The following is a 14,757-nucleotide window of genomic DNA, read 5'->3' on the forward strand; positions in this document are numbered from 1 at the left end:
CAAGAGCACGAAGCTCATTAGTGATATCAGTGAGGCGATCGAACGTGAGCTGGACATTTTCATTGGCATTCCTCTTGAAGCGGTTGAAGAGATTTCGAAGAACATCAATTCTTGTTGAGACGCCTTCGTTGACCTTGACAGCCAGTCCCAGACTAGCTTCGCAGTTTCCAGTGCACTCACACGGCCATACTGTCCTTTGGTCAGATGACCACAGATGATGTTCCTGGCAGTTGAGTCCATTTGAGTGAACCTCTTGACATCAGCAGTCGTGACACCTTCACCGACCTTGGGAACGCCTGTCTTGACGACATACCAGAGGTCAATGTCAATGGCTTCAAGATGCATGCGCATCTTATTCTTCCAGTAGGGGTAATCAGTGCCATCAAAGACTGGGCACGCAGCGGAGACTTTGATTATCCCTGCAGTTGACATAGCTAAAACTCCAGGTGGTTAAACCGAATCACACAGAACAAGGGAGCACCTTGCTCTGATACCAATTGAAAGTGCTAGCTATCGACTAGAGGGGGGTGAATAGGCGATTTTTATGAAAGTCTTCAAAACACAAGGTCTTTGAAGACAAACAGTTGATATGTGCCTATATGATATGCAGTGGAAGATAAACTACACTAGACAAGACATGGTCAAGTAAGCAGTACAGTAAAAGTACGAAGACTAACAACAGCTAGATGGTATGGATCAGAAAGGAAGACTGTCTGAAGCCAAACAGGTTATAGTCTTCAAACAGTGAAGTCAAACAGATCAGACAAGCAAGCAATGACTTCACGAAGACAAACTGAAAAGTAAAGGAAGTAGGGGATAGAACCAGTTGCTTGGTGAAGACAAGGATTTGGTAGACCAGTTCCAGTTGCCGTGACAATTGTACGTCTGGTTAGGGAGGCTGTGATTGAACTCAGAAGACCGTGTCTTCACCTTATTCCCCTTGAGCTAAGGACGCCAAGTCCTCGCCCAATCACTCTGGTAAGTCTTCAAGGTAGACTTCCAAACCTTCACAGACTTTGTTCACCGGCGATCCACAATGGCTCTTGGATGCTCAGAATGCGACGCCTAATCGGCCGGAGGATGCACCGTCCTCAAGTGTAATAAGTCTTTAGGTCACGCGGACAGAAAGACTTCAGTGATGCCTAACACTCTTTGGCTCTGGGTGTTTTGGGCTTTGTCCTCGCAAGGATCTCTCTCTCAAAGGCTTCGGAGGTGGGTTGCTCTCAAACGATAAAAGTCGTGCACTAACTCTGAGCAGCCACCAAATTATGGTGTAGGGGTGGGCTATTTATAGCCTGGAGGCAACCGACATGATATGTCCGAAATGACCCTGGGTCACTAAGGAACCGACACGTGTCCAACGGTCGGATTTTAAACACACGCGGCAGCTTGGCTTGGGCTACAAGCAAAGTTGACTCATCCAACTCTGGATAAGATTTTCTTTCATTGTCTTCGCTCGAAGACATAGGATTTTGGTTGAGTATCACTTCAGTCATCTGACTTTATTCACTTAGACCCCACTTAAAGTACGGTGGTTCCTATGACTCATAAAGAAGAAAAGGAAACTATGAAACAACTATGTCTTCGCACTCCATAGTCTTCAAGTGAATGTCTTCACAAGTCATTATCTTCATCGTGAATGTCTTCACGAACCACCATTGCTTCAATGTCTTCATACATTTTTAGGGGTTATCTCTGGTAGGTAAACCGAATCAATGAGGGACTACTACCTGTATTATCCTGCAATTCTCACAAACACATTAGTCCCTCAACCAAGTTTATCGTCAATAGTCCAAAACCAACTAAGGGTGGCACTAGATGCACTTACACTTATCTACATCAACAACGCCTCACAACACCGTTTACGTTGACCCGAACCCTATCGCCAGGACCCGTGGCGGTAGTTTGTACCCTACCGTTGGATCGAGTGACGGTGAAAAAGGGTCAGATCCGAATTATTTTTACAATTGAGGTGAGATCGTCCTAAACTATGCAAAAGGGGTCAAAAGAGTTAATTTGGCCGGAGGAAGGTCGTGATCGCAACTCAAGGGCAGCAAGCACGGATGACCGTCAGATCGGAGAGCTCGACGGCGCGGATTGAGCGTAGATCTTACAGCAGCCCTCTTCTCGCCCTCTCTCAAACGCTTCGTAGGGTTTTTCTCTCGTCTCGGTTCTCGGTGAGGCCTTCTTCCCAGCCATCGCGACGGCGGCCGCCATGAGAGCCCTCCTCTCCCTCTCCAAGCTTGCCCGTCGTCTCCCCACCTCCCTGGCCGCCACCAGGGTCGCCCCGCCCCTCCTCCAACGGCACCTTCACGCCGACTCCGCACTTCCTCCTCAAGCTGCGCCCCCTTTTGCCTCCCGCATCCTCCAATCCGAGGAGAGCCCGCCCCCGAGCACTGATTTGGAACATGCTCAGCCCGCCCCCGACCCTGTCCTCGATGAGTTCCTCGCCCGCTTGGTCACCGCGCTCCGTCCGACACTCGCGGCCTCCTTCCCCACCCACACCCGCCCCGTGCTCGACGAAATGCTTCGTCTTATCGCGGAGGCCGTCCTCAACCGCCTCTCCGGAGCCGATCCGGGGCCAGACACCGTCGAGCTCAGCGACGACCTCTGGGCGGCGGTGTGGGAGGTCAGCGCCTCCGTGCAAGAGGCCATGCGCCGGGACCAGGTCCGCGCCGACCTCCGTAACTACCTCCACTCCGACGATGTCAAGGAGATGACGCGGTTTGCCGTCGACGTAGGCATCCGCGGCGCTATGCTCCGCGAGCTGCGCTTCAAGTGGGCCCGCGAGAAGCTCGAGGAGGTCGAATTCTACCGCGGCCTCGAGGTCATGCGCCAACAGGCTGATGCGGCTGATAGCCCTGCCGCACCCCCGCAGGCGAGGCTAACCGCGTTGCCGCAGAGGAAGGGGGAGGTTAAGTTCAAGATCTCTGGGTTGGACTTGTCAGACCCAAAGTGGGCTGAGGTGGCTGAGCGGGCGGCTGAAGCTGAGGCACACTTTGTGCCAGAGGAGGCCAAGGCTGTAGATGGGAAGGCGAAGAAGGCCGAGGAGCAACTGCTGGCGGTTGAACCGAGGAAAGGCAACCCAGTTCCTGCCATGGAGGAGTGGAAGGAGGAGCTCCGACCAAAGCGCGTTGACTGGATGGCACTCCTCGAGCGGGTTAAGGCCCGGAATGTTGAGTTGTATCTCAAGGTCAGATTTTCCACTCTAATGAAATCTAGTGTTGCTTATGCTCTAGTGTTTCAGTAGTTTTGCTGCAGGTAGTACTATGTTTCATTCTTCTATAGTGTGTTTGTAGCTTCAGTAGTTGTTGTGCCAAAATGGCCTTACTGCATGCATAACTAGTTCGTTCATCAAACAGAAAATAGCACTGAGGTGACAATGTCTTCATGCCTAATCTGCCTTCATAATACACATCGGATTCCCTAGGTTGATCTCTGATCGTTTCATCTGACTACGCCTTTGTGATTTGGAGACAAATTGTTCTGCTCCTTGGTTCACGTAGTGTTTTTATGCCTCTGATGTTTGTGTTTCGAGTGGCTAGTTTGTGGACTTGGGAGTCTGGGACATACAAGCCCCAGAATTGTTGAAGTATAGAACTGATTTTTTTGCTATCGCTCTTCCGTATCGTGATAGGAAAGGGCATAATCAGGTTTTTCCGGCATGGCTTGGAGACCCATATGTGCACACTGATAATAATTAGGACGAAATGTACTGTTTGGAATTGATCTCGCTTTAGACAGTAAGGATGTCTGTATCATGGTAAACTTTGGGAATCTGATTTTACCTCAATTTACTATTTAAAACTCCGAGCTTTTATGTGGCGGTTTAGCCCATGTAAGTGACTTTAGGAAGACCCAGAAAACAATAGTCTAGTAGTCAACAGTAGGGTCCATCAACACAACTCTCCTTCTGTTCCCAAATATAACTCACTGTTAACGTTCTATGGTCTGAATTATGCAACCACTAACTTTTATCATAACATACTGCTACGTGTTTTAGAAGTACTGCTATGAATATTTATTTCCTGGCATGACGATTTTGACGTGGCAAGCACAAGTGCTTTTACATATGTTAATAATGGATATCAGAAAGGATTGATACCATGCTCTCCAAATGATGCATTCGTGGTTTGTGTAACTTTGGTATTTAGATGAACTTCAGCCTCAGTTGCTTTGATAATAAATTTGAACGCTATTACATGTGGCCCATGATGTGAAAGGTTATTCTTGACTGGCTTTTGTCTAGTATAGTAGCCTGCTACTATTTCGGCCTTCTGTAAGTTAGTTAAAATTGTCTGAGTTTACATGGAAATGAAGCTTCAGTTTGCGATGGACAATGTATATGACTGGTCGAGTTCAGTCAGAAATAAACTGAGTCCAACCTCTCACTTAATTTACCCTTGTTTTCTCTATTTTTGGCATAGAATTGCTTGAGTTATGCATTCCAGTACATGGTTACATCAAACTACTGAAGGGCCGTAATGATGTGAGTTACTTTGCATAGCTGGCCAGTTAACATTTTGTTTCAAATGCCTGCACGGGCTGCACTAATTCAGCAAACACTAATACTCTTGTATAATTTCTCATGTGCACTTTGTTTCAATTTATTGGTTGCTGAAATTCTTAGCACTAATACCTCACATTTGCACTTTGTTTCAATTTATAGGTTGCTGAAATTCTTTTGGATGAAGATTCATTTGCTGCAACTATCCGAGATTACTCCAAGTTAATTGATCTTCACTCTAGAGCAAATCACGTGCAAGATGTAGAAAGGATACTTGGTAAAATGAAAGAGAAGGATATTGCACCTGATATCCTCACATCCATCACCTTAGTCCACATGTATAGCAAATCTGGCAATCTTGAACAAGCCACGCGGGCGTTTGACTTTATCCAAAAGGAGGGCCTCCAACCAGATACGAAACTCTTTACATCAATGATTAGTGCCTGTATTAACGCTGGAGATCCGAAACAAGCAGAGAGATTGGTAAAGAAAATGGATGAGCTTTCCATGAAACCCAGCAGGGAAATATACATGGATGTGATGCGGGCATATGCTGAGCGTAACTTAGTAGATGGAGCTCAATCGGTAAAAACAAAAATGTCATTCGCTGGAATTGAGCCCCCGTTGGAGTGCTTCACATTGCTTATAGAAGCATATGGACGGGCTGGCAACCCTGATTGTGCATATGAAGCGTTTGAACAGATGAGGAAGAATGGGCATGAACCAGATGACCGTTGCCTGGCTGGTATGATTACTGCACTCATGAAGAAGAACCAGCTGGACCAGGCTTTGAAGTTGCTGCTGAGTTTAGAGAAGGAGGGGGTTAAACCTGGAGTTAAGACAAATCTGGCCCTGCTGGATTGGCTGTCCACGTTGCAGTTGGTGCAAGAGGCTGAACAACTTGTACAGAAGATAAGAAAGGTGGGAGAAGAGCCCCTAGAGATCCATGTTTACCTTGCTGATATGTATGCGAAATCACGCCAGGAAGAGAAAGCCCGCAAATCCCTCAAGATCTTGGAAGAGAAGAAGAGACTGCTGAAGGCTGATCAGTTTGAGAGGATTATAAGAGGCCTTCAGGTAGGGGGTTTCTCGGAAGATGCAAGCAAATATTTCAAAATGATGAGATCTCGTGGCTTTGTTCCATCAGCAACAGTCGAGGCCGGGGTCAGGGGCGTCGGTCGCCTGGCTGGCAGGTAGCTAGCTGGTCATGGCACTGATTCTGGTATGAAATCTAGCAGTAGCACCAACGACGTCACAGATTATTCAGAGGAACTGATGTGATAAAGATCCCTATTATCGGGCGAATTTTAGTTGTTATTTAAGGTCTGTAGACCATAAGCTCAGATGAAGTTGATGAGTGCGTGAACCCCTGGTGCTAGTGCCATGAATTTTCTGCTCTCATAAATCGGTTCTTGCACTTGTATTTCATATAACATGTTTTGTCATTGTAAAATCTGAATCGCCAGATTGTGCCAAGAAACAGATTTATTTATCTTTCTCGGAGCAAATACCCCCGAGTTTGTCCCAAGAGCTTTCACGGCTTGTTAGCACGTCTAAACGTGATTAGTGGTGAGTTCACTCTCACTCCATCTCATTTTTTTGTCTTCTATTTAGAACCCACCAGGCCCCTCTCGTTTGGAAGAGAAGAGTTCACTCCCCACTTCACCCCAATCTCCCTCGATCTCATACATGACTACACTTACATAGCTCGATCAAACCAGCAACTGACCACCTCGCATGTTTTGAATGAGAACTTATGTAGCCCACTCATGTTTCAAATGAGGAAGTATTTTACAAGTACATGACAATACATATAGTTTTACCGCGACACAAACCAGCCAGTCAATCCGCCGATTACTCTTATTTTCCTGCCGCGGCTCCTCCCCGAAATGCATCCCCCAGCTGCCCCTCCTAATCTTCGTCATCCTAAATTTCAAATTTCAAAATCTGGCCATGCTGTTTGTCGCTACAAATCTTGCATCGGTGCTCCCATGGCCCTGCAGCTACGCAAGTGTGCAGTGTTGCCTGCTTGTTTGAGTTTCTCTTCGTCTGTTGTAAGCGCATTGATTGTCATATACTACTACTAATCCGATACAACTTCAATTATTTCTATCATCCCGTAGCAACGCACATACGTTATACTAGTATAGGCTAAATTTTGACTCATAATCCCGCCCCCCCCCCCCCCCCCCCCCTTGTCATATTCCCTCTGAAAAGGTCTACAATTTTTTTTAAAGGCCTACAAATTTCTTATTTAGTCAAACGGTATAGAGTTTGTTCAAGTCTGTAGCAAAAGCTATCAAGACCTATGATACCAAATTAATAGATACAATATAAAATATATTTTTCATATTATATTTGTTCAAGATTGTGTAGTTGTTGATTATTTTCTACAAGCTTGATCAAAGTATTAATCATTTGACTCTAACTAAAAATTATAAACCTATTTAAAAACGAGGGAGTACAGTATTTTTCAATTGGAATGCAAGGATCAACAGGTTCATCTTGAACGAGGGAGTACGACTTTGACGTTCTTCTTGAATGGCTGAACTTACAGCCTTGCAGAATAGCGACCTACTATGAGGTTGGACCTGACACGTTGCCAAGATTGGTACCTGAAGCATTCGTTGACGCACAGACACTTGTAAAACAACAAATATACGTTCATCTCATATATATAGGGTGCCGGAGGCAAACCACCATCAACCTATGAGTTTCACACCCAGAATATAAGCATGCCATGTGAAATTCTCATCATTGTACAAGAAAAACCCTTCTGGTGGACTAATCGGACACAAATTATCACACATGCCTGCCGGTGACGACATACTGAACCAAACACCACGCATCAGTCACTATCTTTGAGCCAGCTTCTTAAGGTGCTGAAACAGCTTCTGCTTTATCCACTGCCGGTCATATGGCAGAAACGCATGGATTTCGTGATCATAGCTGCAAACAGAAAACATAGATATATTACTCTGGACAGGAACACGTGAATCAACTTTGCCCCACAGCGATCTAATAATGATTGATGATCTTAAAAGTTATATTACTCACACTAGCGCACTGATGTCAGCTAGGCCGTCGATGAAGTTGTACAGGTCGGTGATGTCATAGGTTATGTTCGGGATCATTGGGTTGATATCCCTGATTTTCCTTTCATAGAGACCACAGATTCCTGCCATTTACAGGGAGTGGTAGCAAACAGTTAATGAATTTACAAAACAAAAATGAAACAACAAGCAATTCTGGAGGAAAAAAGAATTCTGATTCTATTACGGCATATGATAGTGAGCAGTTGAGCATAGAGTAGGGAATATGAAACAATGGTCCTTGTAAAAAAATACTTCTAATTTGATACACTGCCACTGAGGAGCTACCCAGTTCGCCTTTAGTTTCCTAAAACTTGAGCACTCACTGAGTTTAATACATAGACAGATAGAGCCTTAAATATTGACCGTGCCTCCGACTAATAATAGGATAGGATAGGCACAGGCTGATTTGTTATTGCAATTTTCAGCTAGTCATTTTTAACACAGCCAAAACTGAGGGAAAAAACTTATTAATGAGGAAAAAATGAATGAATCTACATAAAATCTACAACTCATATGGTAATCACTACAATCGTGCCAATAATATTAACTGGGCTAGTTATTTGAACGTTGCAGCACAGGTTCCTTAAAGAAACTACACGTACCATCCAATGCATGGTTAATTGAATTATAATCCATGAACGTCCTGGAGCTCCTGTTTTGGGATGGTTGCATCAGAATAATGGTGTGCCTCCCAGCCTACAAGATGCACAAAAACAGATTAAGATATCAACACACATAAATTGCTCCAAGATTACCAATGACTTAATTTAATCATTGTTAAGATGCCACAGTGAATAACAATGTATATAAATGGATGCTAAATAAATGGGATAAAGAGTTAATAAACTTGTCCATATTTGGGTGTTGAATAGGTTTCTAAAATAGCCGCTATTTCTAGAAGCAACTCTTGTACTAACAGAGACAGTACTACAAAAGTGAAGATTTTCTTGAGTACCCATTGATTGTATGTGAGGTATAGTTCCTCTGTTTAAACAGTTGATGTTCCTTAAGTTGAAGGATATTATGCAATTATGGTATCCACAAAACTTCTTGTCGGGTAGTAATAATAGTCGTAGACTAAAGCAAACGCAGCCCAACACAATGTCTTGCAACAACAAGTAATAGTATCGATAACATACTTAGTCTTGCAATCACCAAACAGCTTTTGTTCTATTTGAGAAAAGAGTAAAAAAAAATCAAATCAAGGTCCCAAAACATGCTAGATCCTCGAGGCAGCTGCTGGATGGCCGCTTAGGCGCATGCTAGGTGGCAGTCTAAGAATGCAGAAGGTTGAATAAGGCACACATTTGTGAAAGAAAATAGTATAAAGAGGATAAAAAAAATAGTCAGTGTAGACTGCCCAGCCCATTAAAGCACCAGAACAACACATATGCACACGACATGAAGTTAGGGTTCCCCCAACATTCTCTTCCATGCAGCCGACTCCACCCCTGTCCCCCTCCCGCTAGCCCTAACTCCATGAGCAGGCAAGCAGCATCAGTGCCAGCAACCAGACAGGTACCACAACACGACGTTCTCTCCTTCGTCCTTCTTCCCGATGCTGCCTCCTTTCCTTCCCTCCACACTGTTGATTCCTCACGGGAGAAGGTTGATGCGCCGCCAGCTGCCTACAACCTCAGGCTTCCCCACAGCACCAAACGATGATTTTTCCAACTCTTCAGATTTCGTGTGTGTGTGCTAGCAACGATTTTTATGCCGACACATTGTTTTCGAATATAGGTAAGATCAACTACGCAACACATTAATGATGGCAACTCATAAGAAAGGGGAAACAGCCAAATTCGAATAATGATTCAGATAGCTGGCATTACTTCCTGGCAATAACTATATGTTCTGCTTGAAAGATAAATTCTCGTACTGTGCAATAAGCCAATAAGTATGCTCTTATAAATTGCAGGAAAGCTTTCCATGTGCATTTTGTAGGAAGTGTTTAAGCATAACTGATGGCGAGATGGATAATAAGTAAATAAGCACTCGATCTTTAAAACTGGGCCTAAATATCAGATATTTCTTTTTCTTGCTGAAATTAACCTGCTCGATAATACGCCCTGATTGCCTACATGCCCATAGACCATAGCGTAAGTACTTCAGGTGAAATACATATAGGAGGAAAACATCACACACAAAATACTTTGTTCCGCAGCCATCTTTATATTCAAGTCAAAAGGTTCTTTTTCTAAGCTATATTGCACCGACAAGTATCCGGCATGAGATTTGCCATTTTTGAAAGAATGGCGAGTATACTTTGTTTCACAACCCCTGTTGTATATGATCCAAAAGGTATGTTCGGCAGCCGGCCAATATATGCATGATTTTGTCGAGAGTGAAGTGTTTGTGGCATGATGTGAATTGGTCGATTGTGGAAGATATGGGTTGAGTTCCAAAAACTCAGGGAAGCAAGTGATTTTTTCGCGGTCGCCACCAATCTTCAAAGAAAATATATACAAGCTGATCATGCTGATCCAGACACTCCAGACACAACCGCCCCTAAACAGTAAGTTACAGGGGAAACGTGGAAAGCAGTTACTCCCAATCGATCTCAAAAGCAATGCAAATTATCTACAGCTTTTTAGTACCAAACATTATTACTTAACTATAAAGAAAGAAAAGACTGAAAATAGACAGTGAATCAACGGAATCGAGTTGTTCTAAGGATTTGGATTCAGATTCGGCAGTCGAGACATCTATATCTATAGAATTTCAAAAGAGAGAAAAGGATCCGAATCCGTCCGGAGAACGAGCTCAAACCTTGGCAGAAACATTCATAGTAGCGTACGTTCCCTACGTTAATTGAGATAGCGCTAGGTGATCATCGACAGCTTGGGCTAGGCCACAGCTCGACACATCCTCCCATAGTCCCTTTTCTCAGCTTAAAACCTAAAAAGCTACTCCCTCCGTTCCTAAATATTTGTCTTTTTTGAGATTTCAAATAGTCACCGCATACGGATGTATATAGACATATTTTAGAGTGTAGATTCACTCATTTTGTTCCGTATGTAGTCACCATTTGAAACCTCTAGAAAGACAAATATTTAGGAACGGAGGGAGTATATTTCTAAGATATATGAGTACAGACAAACATGTGCCCAACACAGGGGGCATGGCTATAATCTAATTTAATGCTCATAGTTAAAAAGGCATGTCTAGGCTCTAGGTGATAGCAAAGCGCTTAATTGCGTTTAATCAGTGCATTGTCTTTGGTCAGAAAAGCGCAAGGCGGTGGCAAAAACGTACAATTAACGCCTAGCGATTTCTTTTAACTATGTAAGTACTCCCTCCGTTCCTAAATACTTGTCTTTCTAGGCATTTCAACAAGTGACTACATACGGAGTAAAATGAGTGAATCTACACTCTAAAATATGTCTACATACATCCGTATGTGATATTCATTTGAAATGGCTAGAAAGACAAGTATTTAGGAACGGAGGGAGTATATGCTTACAATTACTACAAGCTGGAAACATGGAGGATGTAACCTAAATAGCCGGCAGCAGGCAGTGCATTAGCAGAAAAAGCAGAGTTTAAATTCTACCAACTCCTCCAACCAAGACTGCAACCTCTCCGAACTACAACCAAACAATCTAGCGTTCAAAGGGAATTTCACTTGACCTCCGTGGCCGCCAAAATTCTGCGGCGATGGTATACAGGGAAGGAGAGAACCTAGACGAAAGAGAGGACAGGGGGCTCACCATGGCTAGGAAGGACTGTCGCCTGTCGGGAAGGAGAGGATAGCGGCCCGCGCAGATCTGCCGACGCCCGAGAAGAGAAGGGGGCAGCGGTGAAGAGCGGTCGCCGTCGCCGTCGCTGGTTTGCTGAGAACGCGAGAGCCAGCAGGGCGAGCAGGGAGGCGTCTGAAAGATGTTCTAGGGTTAAGGTGTGGGGTGCTGTTGGCTTGGACAGGGCCGTGCGACCCTGTCCGGATACGTCCAAGTTCATCTTCGTACCTTCATCAACACTAAAAAAAATCCCCTAAAAAAATCAACACTAAAAAAAAGTTGGAGAAATTGTCCAAAAAAAAGAAAACAAGTTGGAGAACTTGAACTTTTTTTAGGGGTCACTAGTTGGAGAATTTGCTCAGCTTATCTGCGATGCCATGCATCTGAAATACTAAGTATCTAGGAGTATTTTTTTAGCGGGTGATCTAAAATAAGCATCACGCGCAAGGATTTAACATATATGGTATTTTTAGAAGGGAAACGTTTCTCGCCGGACGACCGGCTGAACCTTGCGCCGGTCGCCCCGGCTCGCTCGCTTCGTGCAGGAGTCTCTACGTAGCCACGTACCCCATCGGGGCCCACACACTACATCTCCTTCCCATCCTTTTTTTTATCTCTTTCTGCCTTATCTACTCCCATGCTCCTCATCTCCGCCACCAGGCCGCTCTCCGGGAGCCACACAGCTGACGGCTCCTCTCCACCAGCATCGCCCCTGCCCACTCATCTCTCTCCTCAGCGATCATGGCCATCCCCTGCAAGCTTGAACCAGCCCCCACACCTGCTCAACCCCCCCCCCCCACACACACACACACACCACGGACGAGCGCTGCGCCTCATGGTGCGCGAGGCGGCCGGCGCAGAGATGCAGATGGGCGGCGACGGGGAACAAGCAGCAGGACGGCGGTGCTACAACCCGCACCTGGTGGAGCTGCAACCGTTGGGCGGCGGTGCTGGAACCGCGAAGTACCGCTGCTGCTTCCGGCCGCTGCCGCCGACGGGACAATTTGTTTTTGCTGCAATCCTCACCGGCGGAGTTGCAACCGATGAGTTGTAGAGCTGGAACCAGCATCCACCGGTGCTGGAACCGGACGCTCCTCCCACGGCCGTCGTGATTTTTGCTGGAACCAGGCTTATGCTTTGCTGGAACTTGCTTTTTTTTTTTGCTACATCGACTTTTCTTTTGGAATTTGCTTCCTGTGACTTTTATTCGAACCAATGTGGGTTTGCTGGAACCAGCTATATGTTTTGCTGGAACGTGTTAGTGTTTTTGCTACATTAACTTTTGTTGGTGGATTTTGCTTCCTGTGATTTTTGCTTCTACCGGTATTATTGTTAGCTGGAACCGGCTAATTGTTTTGCTTCAATTGATGATTGGGGGTTTGTTACTGAGATTGTTTTGCTGGATCACGAGTGCTAGTCGACGGTGGTGGCGAGGCAGAGACGATGACGCCAGAGATTTTGCTACAACCACACGACCAGTGCGCTGGAACCAGCCAGCGTCAGAGCTGCAGTTGCAGCTGAAGCTGGCACCCAACGGCGGGCGTGAGAAGGGGGGGAGGGGCAGGCGACAACGCGCTGGTGCAGCCGGGGCCGACGACGCCGATGAACGCGGCCGTTGCGTCTCGTGAAGCAGAAGCCCGACGGAGGAGATGCGATGGGCGCGACGGCTGCGCTCTCTCCTTTTCTGGATATGCTGTAGGGTGCGGAGTGTTGGGGACGAAGCAGATAAGATCTGAACGGTTAGAGTGGAGCCATCGAACGGGCAGGGTGCGACCGGCCCAATTTTGGGCCGGCGCACCAGCGCCTATCAGTGCCCTTTTTAGAATATTTATATTGTACAGTTTTTTTATAGGGAAATTTAACTTGTACAGTATATTTGATCGGAGTACTAACTACACCTTGCAGATCGAAAACATACAAAACACACGCGGAATCTCTTTATTTCTCCGAATTATCACGGTACATATGTCTTGATGCAAAGAATTGAACATATATAAATGAGCATCACAAAAGAATAGTATATACAGTACATGTGTAAATATATACTCGATCGAACAACACTCCGTATTCTCTGAGACGCCAGATCCGGTTAGGATTTGTAGGGCCAACTCACCTCCGCATATATGGGAACGTATTTGGTGCATCGGGGCAATTGATGCTACCGGTGCACCGGTCCCTCGTTACACATTCAAAAATGTTTAAAAAAATCTAAAAAAAATTAATGCATTGGCACAACATCAATATATGTTATAACAAAAATTCAAATCAAAATTATAGACAGTGCTTGAAATATAAAAATGGCAAATTTGACATCAATGTGTTAATGGGCCAAAACTGAAGCCTAACTTGTGTTATGTACTATTCAGTGCCAAATTTGTCATTTTTATATCTCGAGTAATGTTTTTAATTTTGATTTAAATTTTTGTGACAACATATATTGATGTTGTGTCAAAGCACTAAATTCTTTTTGAAATTTTTTCAAACATTTTTGGATGTGCAACGGGAGACCGGTGCACCGGTAGCACAAATTGGCCTGGTGCACCAGATACATTCCCCCGCATATATATCCACAATACCACGTGCAGCACCGGAATCTTGGACTTGGAGACTTGGACTAGCGTGGCAAAATTGACAAATTTGACCTATGGACGAAATCAAATCACAGAATGAACTGTCCGTGAAACTATTTCACGCGGTTGACCTTTTCGTGTGACGCCCGACACGAAGGCGCCACACTACACTGTGCAACGCCTCACAGATAGGCGCTACACGCCTGGCCAGCGTCGCACCCGTGTAATCCGAAAATTACTAAGTCAGTGTGCAGCGCCTGAGAGCTAGGCGCCACACTATACTCTAGGCATTGCACTAGTGGTTGCTTCATTTTGTAATGCAACCACTAGTGCAGCGCCTGAGAGCTAGGTGCCACACTATACAGTGCAGCGCCTAGCTCTTAGGCTCTGCACATTGACTTAGCAATTTTTAGGCAGTCTAGGGTGCAACGCTGGCCAGGCGTGTAGCGCCTATCTATGAGGCGTTGCACAGTGTAGTGTGGCGCCTTCGTGTCGGGCGTCACACAAAAAGGTCAGCCGCGCGAAATAGTTTCACGGGCAGTTCATTCTGTAATTTGATTTCGTCCACAGGTCAAATTTGTCAAATTTGCCGACTAGTGTAGTAGTAGTACTTGGATCATCAGGGCTTGAATGAGATGGCGAGGCCGCTGGTGGAGACGGCCACCAGGAGGACAAGGTACGCGAACGGCAGCAGACGCCTTGCGAAGGTGTGGAGGCGCGGCTTGTCGGAGAGGACGGGGACGCGCAGAAAGACGGCGGTCGCCATCTCGACCGCAGCGGTGGCGACGACCACGCCGAGGATGAGGTAGTGGAAGACCGGACCGAAGATTGGTCCGGCCTGCGGCGGG

At 45.6% G+C, this 14,757-nt stretch overlaps 2 protein-coding genes across 2 annotated transcripts; one reads left to right on the plus strand and one right to left on the minus strand.

Moving 5' to 3' along the window:
* The first annotated feature begins 2,140 nt into the window (after positions 1-2,140).
* On the plus strand, positions 2,141-6,035 carry LOC123144792 (pentatricopeptide repeat-containing protein At1g01970). The gene is made up of 2 exons (XM_044564031.1): positions 2,141-3,193; positions 4,670-6,035. Exons 1-2 carry the CDS (start codon positions 2,216-2,218, stop codon positions 5,702-5,704), a joined length of 2,013 nt encoding a protein of 670 aa, XP_044419966.1. The 5' UTR covers positions 2,141-2,215; the 3' UTR covers positions 5,705-6,035.
* Positions 6,036-7,154: 1,119 nt separating this feature from the next.
* Positions 7,155-11,548, minus strand: LOC123144793 (enhancer of rudimentary homolog). The gene is made up of 4 exons (XM_044564032.1): positions 11,313-11,548; positions 8,205-8,298; positions 7,565-7,685; positions 7,155-7,456 (listed from the first exon to the last, which is right to left on the minus strand). Exons 1-4 carry the CDS (start codon positions 11,313-11,315, stop codon positions 7,363-7,365), a joined length of 312 nt encoding a protein of 103 aa, XP_044419967.1. The 5' UTR covers positions 11,316-11,548; the 3' UTR covers positions 7,155-7,362.
* Positions 11,549-14,757: the final 3,209 nt, after the last annotated feature.

This window comes from Triticum aestivum, chromosome 6D, assembly GCF_018294505.1.
Source record: "Triticum aestivum cultivar Chinese Spring chromosome 6D, IWGSC CS RefSeq v2.1, whole genome shotgun sequence".
NCBI classification, from domain to species: Eukaryota; Viridiplantae; Streptophyta; class Magnoliopsida; order Poales; family Poaceae; genus Triticum; species Triticum aestivum.